The sequence below is a fragment of the Pseudonaja textilis genome, chromosome 7 (assembly GCF_049901715.1).
Source record: "Pseudonaja textilis isolate UNSWEBS1 chromosome 7, rPseTex1.2, whole genome shotgun sequence".
Classification (NCBI taxonomy): domain Eukaryota; kingdom Metazoa; phylum Chordata; class Lepidosauria; order Squamata; family Elapidae; genus Pseudonaja; species Pseudonaja textilis.
The window spans coordinates 44,254,067-44,263,355 of NC_141996.1; the positions used below are offsets into that span (position 1 = coordinate 44,254,067).

Here is a 9,289-nt window from a genome sequence, read left to right on the forward strand (position 1 = left end):
ATGCCAATTATTTTACATCCTCGTCTCTGAAATTGACCTAGAGATAACTGAATGGCTTCTTAGCTACCTTGGAACTAGTAAAGTTCTAATTAAATATAAAAGCATAATTATTCTGCTATTTAAGATGAGAAAGTAGTTAGATTTCTCTGATTTTTCCCCAAGCTGTCTCATTTGTTTTTTGTTTTGTCACCTGAACATTAAGCCACCCTTGCCAAACTGCATTGTAGGCATGCTTCCAAGACCAGTGAAGATTCCAAGATACAATCAACTTCAGCTCCCTTAAGATAGCCTTGAGCAAAGAGAAGCCTCAACAAATATTAACAACATACCAAAAGCTCTTTCAGGAAATACTATGGTAAATAATTCCTTTATTCAATAACCAAGGAAATTACAAGAAAAATATAAAATACGTGTTGTGAAATCTACATTATGCTTTATTAGCCAAATCGGATCCTGTTCCTTTCCCCAAGGTATGTGTCTCCAAGAGATTAGGCCATGTTATGCAAAATGCCATAAATACTCTAAAATATTTTATTGTGGTAATACAAAAAGACCATTTTATAAATGCAATCTCTCTTATAAAAAGGTATAATTTGCCATGCAGAAAAATTATTCTCACATTAGTCTGCAAACCAGCCATTCATTTTTCTGTGTCACAATCCAGAAGGAAATATAGTACAAGAGTTAGGCTTCAAAGGGAAACATGAAAATGAGTAGCAGTGTTGTATTAACACATATATTAACTAATTGTAGAGAAAGTAGTGAGAGCAATTTCAGTACATAAATATTATTTTTAACAGAAAGCCAAATGACTTCAAAAAGAAAATTACTAATACTGTTATAAAGCGTTTGTTATAAAAAGAAAATTCATGTGTAATATTCTAAACAATGCCCAAACTACATTTATATTTTTGCATAAAATCTCTTCTCTTAAATGAATCTCTTTTGTAGCTCATGCATTACTACAGCAATATAGTTCATAGCTCAGATTGTGAACACCTGCTCCAGCAATGTAATAGTGATAGAAACATTTTGCATTCTTTGGTATTATATACAAGTAGGTATAATTGCATCTGTGCAATGCTATCTCTATCAGATTGCCCAGATGCAATTCTAATTTAGGCAAACCAGAAAGAGTTTATACCTATTTGCTGAAGAAATAGGGGTTTTTCCTCATTAATATGACTTTGAAATATTGTTATTATAAGGCAAAAGTTTTAGTTTAATTCAGGTATATTTATTCTTTTAAATATATTTTTCACAACTAAATTTCATACTTTTATTCTATAGTTTTATTTTAATCCATGCAATCATTACTTATTGTTCTTAGCACACATTCAAATTTTAAAAAAGGATGCTGCCTTGGCAATTATTTATTTTTTAGTAAAAAGTGTTGTCCTGACCAAGTAATATATGGAAGCATTGCTATTGGTTTAGAAACAAGATGTGGTCTTGTGTTGACAGGAATATGAAAGGATAGTACTCTATATGTTTTCTTCTCATTGTGGGGTGGGGTGGGGAGCAATTCAGAACTTTACTATGGATACATATTTAAATCTCCACTCTAAATTAATTTTCTCCAATACCCTCAAAGAATGTCAAACATAAGCTTGTTTGACTTTCCTTCCTATTGCTCAGTTCTTAAATTCCCTCTGAAATAACTGAGCTAATATGCTAAATATTGCACATTCTGGAAGATACTTTTGAATCAAGAAGAGTATTTTTATGAAACTGATGATATCCATAAAGCTAGAACTCAAGATTTAAATCACAAACTGCCTTTGAAGGACTGTTTAACCAAGTAAAAAATTGATGAGTTTAAAGCACTCTAAAACCAACTACCTAAACCACCAGTACTAGTAAAATATTTGCTGGTCTTGTTGATATCAATATAATTGGCAATACCTGCATACAGACCGTGAAATAGTTCCCAAAATACCTTTATCCAGACAGGATAGATCTCCATTATCCTTGAAGACTATGCCATATTTTTTCCCCAATAATTAGAAAATCAATCAACAGCAGTAAAATCCTCTGAACTGTAACAAATTTTGTTATTCAGAATACTCAAATGCTGCCAACTGAAAGTCGTTCGATTTAAGGGAATTATAAATGAAAAAAATAACTTCCTCAGTTACATTGATACATTTACTGACCATCATGATCAAAATAATTGTTTGGGTCATGCATCAGATAGTCACACTTATTTAATAATATAGAGGAGTACACAAAAATATTTTGTTTTTTTATTTATGAATTTATAGACCGCTTCAGTCACATTTACAATGCAACAGTTCTTTATTTTTTGACATTTAAATATTTGAAAATAGTTCCATGTCTTTTAATTTATGAACCTGGACATCAAAACAAGATGTATACGTATGATATCACAGCCTGAAAATATCAGCATTTTATTGGAAAGAATGGACTGTTAACTTTTTTTTTGTCTTTGCTATTTTCTATAACAGCATTGATTAGCATTGGTCCTTCAAAATGTGTTCTACGGAATGGTTAAATAGCTTCACCCTGAATTGGATTAGCAGTAAAACCTTAGTGTGTGGACAGAAGTTAATGTGTATTATATTTATTATGCAGTAATATGAAAAATGTTCCAACTTCAAAACACCTTCAGCTTTAAATGCCCCATTTAAATTTTTTGAAACAACTTTTCCTATTTTCCCTAAGTTGTTTTGATTGCCATTTTAACCATAGTGGAGTTATACTAAATTCCGCCATATTTTTAAAGGTTAATAATAGGCTGCTTTGAGGTCAAATTTTCAGTATGATTGGAACAGTATTAGAACACTCAGACGAGTCAAGATAATTTGTCTCCAGTTTAAATTGCTTCAGTTTAAAGTATTTTGCACAGGTATATTTTTAACTCACTTGAAACTGAATTGACTAATAGGGAAAATTCATGTATTTACTTCATTGAGATGTAACACATTTTCACATAGACTTGTATGAAAGTTTTATATGAATCCATAAAATATCCATACATTGCTAAACCATAAACTACCAGTAACTGTGGTCAGCTTGAATTGTGAATTATTGGAGCAAGCCAATTTCAAACAGTGGTTATGAAGAAGGCATGTTTCAGTATGCCATAATTAGGGTTAACCATAATTTAGGGTTAAGGCGTAACACTAAACTGCAATAAATTGAAAACGGAAGTAATTAACTTTAACCTTCTTATGGCCTTTCTGGAGAAAAGGGGAGTGTATGAACCCAAGGCTCATGTTTATAACACTACTCAATAGTTTTGTATTATATCAAAAAGGGTCATTCTGTCATTTAATCAGCAACTGTTAACTAGTGCCCATTTCTATATGGGAAGTCGTGTACAATTATCACCTCTTATTAAATCAGATATTAAGATTTGTAGCTTCCCAATATTTATGGTGTTAATGAACACAGAGAATTGACAGTACCTAAAACATAGTCAGGCTTGAACACAATGTTAAGAAAAGTGCTTTTAAATGCCATTTAAAAGGAACTTCACTGATATATATTAATACTGCTTCATGACAGGCCAGGCCCAATCAATACAAACTCCTGAGAATAATCAGGATACAATACCAACACGATTGTCATCATTACTCTCAAATTATTTTGTTCCTTGTTCAAGTAATGAAGTCTTGAGGTTCTGTTCATTATTAAAGCAGGGCAATAAGATAAAGTTTCAGAAATGAAGCTTTTGATCATTGGCTTTCTTTAAATAACGAGCTCACAGTTCTCCTAACTCAAGCAGAAATTAAATATTTTTTAAATCCAATATTTGAATCTCTTCAATGATGGGGAAGAACTAATGTACACTAAAAGTCCAGCATCATGCAAATAGAATTTGGTTGAACAAACAGAATCCTGCTTTGTTGATAGTATTAAAAAATAATGCAAGAACACTGAAGTTCAATTGAAATTTGTCTTCCGTAAATGCCTGTTTGGGATTTCCACAGCACTAACTTGAAGAGGCCAAGATCCCCCAACAATTCCTGCTTGGATTGCCACCCCTGTTACAACAGCTAAGTCTGGATCAACAGAGATGTTAGGTTTCTTTCCAAAGAATTCTGTAATAATTTTACGTATTTTTGGAATTCGAGTGGAACCTCCAACTAATACAATCTCATCTACTTCTGTCTTGTATAGATGTCCTTCTTTCAGCACCTGTGCAATGGGCACAAGGATTTTCTCAAAAAGGTCATCATTTAATGTCTCAAAGAGTTTTCGAGAAATTTCTGTTTCAAAGCTAATTAATTTCCATGTGCCATCAAGAGATTTTGAAAAGCTATCTTTCTTGTGCTCTTTCATTTCAGTTTCCAAATAATTATTTTCATGTCTGTTATCCTTTTGCAAATTTTCATGCTGGTCTTTCTTCTCCGGCATAGTAAGAGAAATTTGAATTGTTGATGAAGTGTGAACAGTCAAATTTAATTTGACAGATTCTACAGCCTGCCTGAGTCGATGTATTTCTTCTTTTCTGGAGGGCAGAGAGCCATACATATGATGGATTTCATTATAGAGGTATTGCATCAATCGTTGATTGAAGTCTTGCCCTCCAAGTTTGTTGTTCCCTAAAAGACAAAATCTATATATATCAGATAACTGATAGGACAATAGATATAGCTTAAATAGCATTTAACATTTGGACACAAGTAAGATGTCTCAGTATAGTAGAGCATGTGTTACATGTGCCATGGGTTAAATAACATTATTCTTGCTAATCTAGTGTGAAAATAAACAATCTAGTTCAACCTGTAATAGGCCATCAATCACAGCTAGCAGTCCATATTTAATAAAATGCAGTGGCAAAGTGCAAATATGTTACATCAAAATGATATATGATATAAACTATAATGTATATTTAACTATACACTATTAGCTTTATTTGTGTGAATAAATTATGGTAACTGTAATACCACTGACAGAATTTCTGTGGTTAAGTTCACATATCTTGCTAAATCATGGTTTAAAACACCAGAGAAACTGGATTCACACAATACATAAAACAAATAAAAAAGCTAGCATAATTAATGCAATGTTTCCATGTGTTTTATGTCTTTTCACATGACAAGAAATGCTAGATGGAAGAAGCATGCTCTCTGAATCCAGTCATTATTCATACTTGAACTGTAATTTAAGACAGATGTAAGTGCTAATTTAAAACAATTGTTGTGCATAATTAAATAATAAATGCATTTCTTTACCTGCCATAGCTCGAGTCAGGAACATTCCTCCTTGTTTATTTAGCAGGGAAACATCTAAGGTACCTCCACCCAGATCTACTACCAGAACATTGGATACATCAGCCTTGTGAAGGCCATATGCCAATGCTGCAGCAGTGGGCTCATTAATTACCCGCAAAATTTCCAGACCTACAAAGATAAAAATGTATTTTCAATTTCCAATATATTTCATATTGTCAACAAAATATATGTTCAAACATAAACTATATATTTGCACACTGACAAATATGATACTATGAGAATTTAAGTGAAAACTTGATATGCCTAGTTTTGGAACTCTTTCAACAAATTAATGTGTATTTAAAATAGAGAATATTCTATTTTGCATTGACAGTGATTCATTTTAATCATTTAGGGATTTCACTGTGGCTTCAAATTCTGCAAATAAAACCTGTTGTTTCATTGCTGCTCCAGTTTAGGTCCCTTTGAAAACTGACTTTAAGAAAAATGTGAAAAGTATATACATCACCTGCAAGGCTAGCTGCCTTAATTGTGTAGTTGCGCTGTCTCTCATCAAACTCTGCTGGCACTGAAATAATTGCTTTGGAAACCGGCACTCCGAGAAAATCCTCGGACATCCTCTTCAATTTCAAAAGAAGCTGAGAACTAATATATTCTGGTGTTACCCTAATGGTCTCATTGGTTACAACAGAAAATTCAGCACTTCCTTTGTTGTTAAGAATCTGAGAGAGGGAAAAGGAGCAAAAAACCCAAAACGTATTATTTAACATAGGCCCAGTTTGCATGTGGAAAATAAACTATGGTTTAATTCTTGCAAAAATTGTAATTAGGTTAATACAATGTCCAGCACTTGCTTACATTATCTATGTTCTCCTAAGTTCAGCTACTCTTGATCAAACTGTATGTTTCAACAAATTCCCAAATAAAATGCAACTAACACAACCTTTGCTGGCTGGGTATAAACACAACTTCTAAATTTGAATGATTGCCAGTTATGACCAGTTGCTTACAGATTCAAGATAAGAAAACAATGATTTTGACAAGTGTAGATGCTTAGGCAATTTACAGGTGAGTACTCAATTTACAACCATTTGCTTAGTGACTAAAGTTGTAACAGCACTGAAAATAAGTGACTTACGACCATTTTTCACACTTACAACCATTGCAGAAATAAATAATAAAAAGCCTCTTAATTCTTAATATTACCTAGCTTGGGTAATGAAATGTCTACAAGAAAACAGAGAACACAAAAGACCCCCATTTCAACACTGAACTACAAATATTCTCCTTTACTGTTAAAAGTATTAACTTAATGGTTCTCTAAATATCTGTACTTTCAATATTTATTAAAATCTTAAACTGCATATTAATAGAAACATGTTCAAATTTGCAGTAATACTATTATGTAGAATTGTGTCAGCTTTTTTATGTGTATCTGTGTGCCTTTGAGTCAGTCTAGACTCATGGTGTCTGCCTTGACTAGTTCCTGAGGTTCTTGGCAAAATTTTAGGAAGCGGTTTGACATTGCCTTGTTTCTAGGATTGGACCCAGGTGGGTCAACTGGCTTTGTGCCTAAGGCTTGATTAGAATTCATGGTCTCTCAGTTTTTAGCCAAGTACCTTAACTACTACAACAAGCCATCTCTGTTTTCTTAGGGGTTATTCTGACCAGGTTACCTCAACTTTTGCATACAATGGTATCTACCAAATCTAAATTCTATTTAATTTATTGTTTGTATCTTTCTTGTATTAATGTCTCTTTCTTACAATTCTCCAGAGCAAAAGTCAAGAGCAGCTAAGAAAGGCAGGACTTCTGCATGCACATTCTAGGATCCTTTGAGCAGAAGATATGTGAGAAATTCAACTGCAAATAATTGCTTTCCAAGAAGTATAAGAAAATGAAAATTTCATAAGTGCAAAACTAATGGTATACTGTAAGAAATGCATAATAAAAACATATAATATATTAACCAAATAAACTACCTACCACAAACCAAGAATTTCACAGTTACACAGGAAAATATCTTAACACCCCACCTCAAAATGAAAACCCCCACAGAAGAGCAGAACATTTCATTAAAAAGAATTAAACTGTCACACATAATCTATTTTCCCCTGAAAAATACCCATACACAAATAAAACCCCTTCCCCAAATACTCCTAAACATATAAGTAAAGAAAATATAATTACAAACTCAAAAATAAAACCATCACTTATAATTGTTAAGATACCCAAGTTAACTAACACTGGTAGAGAAAGGGGAGGAAAAACAAATAAGGATCTGGTTGAACATGGCATAAGGGCTTTGTGCATCTGGAGTCAATACAATTGATAACTGAATTAAAATTTGACAAAAACATTAAGCTTGCAGTAATAGTAACATGTTTCAGTAAAGTAGCTGAACATGAAAATCTTCACAAGATCTTAAGCATTTTCAGTTTTTTTTCCCCAAGAAGAAAGTGATTATTTGAAATCGATAGTAAATAAAATGTTAACTTTACCTTAAATGGATATCTGCTGCTTTCACTTAAAAGTTCCTTTATGGTGAAGATCTTTCCTATAAATCTCTTGGCATCATACACAGTATTCTGTGGATTTGCATCTGCTAATTCCAGTGCATCATATCCCACATACACATCATTCTCAGTAAATGACACTATGCTTGGAATGCTATTGTGTCCATTTTCATCTGGAATCACTTTCACCTGTCCTTTACCAGGAAGGAATACTCCAACTGAACAATATGTAGTACCAAGGTCAATCCCTATTACTTTTGGTGTGGGCATAGGTAAATACTGTTGGGCTAGATATCCAGCTAGTAAAAGGGTCAAAATAGCAGAACCTAAAAAACAAAAAGAGGGTGAGGTGGGTGAGGAGAGAGTGACGATAATCATCTAATTCATTCCAATGTAAATAAATGTTTCTTCAATATAACACAGAGTCCTGTAAATGTATTATTGCATTTTTAAATTAACATATTTTCTCCCTTATCTAAAGTACAGCACTTCTTGTTTGGAAAGCTATACATTTCTTTTGCATTTATAATGAGCATTTCACAATATGCTTCCTGAAGTATACATAGGATTTCTACTATTAGAAAGTACACATTTGAACACAAACATTTTGAAACTATGCTAGGGATTTTAGAAACGTTTTACATATTTAAACCATATGAATTAAGCATTCTTGTAATTTATTGAATCAGATGTCTGTATCAGAAGATAGGACACACACACAAATTCCTAAACATGAGGGGGGAAGAAACCACAAGGTGTTTTGCTTCCTCTATTCCCAGATTAACAAATGTTCTTTTTTCCTGTGGCTTTGTTGATTTCCATTAAGACAAATGCAGAGAAAAATCCGCAAATAATCAATTTTGACAAAATCTCTCCCTGAATTTAGTTTAAGCCTCAGAACACATTGCAAGTACCCGTTTTCCCAACTTGTTCTTCCATTTCCTTCTGAGTTCACAAGCAGAACATGATGATGATCATTCCGCTGTCACCTGAAAGCTATTTGTATCATTGACATATCTAATCAGCAACCATGACTAATGGTCGCAGGACCAGTTTGTTTGGCACATTACGATCCTGAACAGTGGGTTTCGATTCAAATACCATATTTCGGCTATCTCCCTAGGAAGGAAGGGAGAAAATTATTATATTCCCCGAAAGGAACGACGTACTAGATAAAAGCTCCCCATATACTTACCCAACACCGTCATTTCCCCGGCCATTTCTAACAATCTTGCCCTGGCGCGTCCTACAAGGACCGGCTGCTACTCCGCTACCGGGCTTCCGGAATCATTTACCGCTTTGCTGACTGTACCTTAGTTTGTCGTGAAAAACCCTCGCGTTTTGCGAGTCATGCTGGGAAGTGTAGTCTCATTCGCCTAAGACTCCAACAGAGTTTATTACACAAGAAAACTACTATACCCAAGCAGCAACACGCAGATTACAATGGCGCTTCTTGCGTGAAAGGGACTCTCCAAGACACGTCACCATTCTTCACGAAGGGTCTGATGGGACGGGAAGGAAGTTTCCCGGTGATGTAATGTGGAATGGGCAGGTGTTTGTAATGTTTTT

General features: G+C 33.7%; 1 protein-coding gene across 1 annotated transcript; it reads right to left on the minus strand.

Annotated features, from left to right (window-relative positions):
• Positions 1–2,232: 2,232 nt before the first annotated feature.
• HSPA13 (heat shock protein family A (Hsp70) member 13) lies at positions 2,233–9,030 on the minus strand. Its single transcript, XM_026700664.2, has 5 exons — positions 8,916–9,030; positions 7,706–8,046; positions 5,713–5,926; positions 5,205–5,372; positions 2,233–4,571 (listed from the first exon to the last, which is right to left on the minus strand). The coding sequence occupies exons 1-5, from the start codon at positions 8,938–8,940 to the stop codon at positions 3,910–3,912; spliced, it is 1,410 nt and encodes a 469-aa protein (XP_026556449.1). The 5' UTR covers positions 8,941–9,030; the 3' UTR covers positions 2,233–3,909.
• Between the last annotated feature and the right edge of the window lie 259 nt (positions 9,031–9,289).

Coding starts and splice junctions, on each gene's coding strand:
- HSPA13 (XM_026700664.2), bottom strand. CDS start 8,940: ATGGCCGGGGAAATGACGGTGTTGG. Junction 5,373..5,712: donor TAAGGCAGCTAGCCTTGCAG/GTGATGTATATA, acceptor TTATCTTTGTAG/GTCTGGAAATTTTGCGGGTA. Junction 4,572..5,204: donor CCTGACTCGAGCTATGGCAG/GTAAAGAAATGC, acceptor TTTGTCTTTTAG/GGAACAACAAACTTGGAGGG.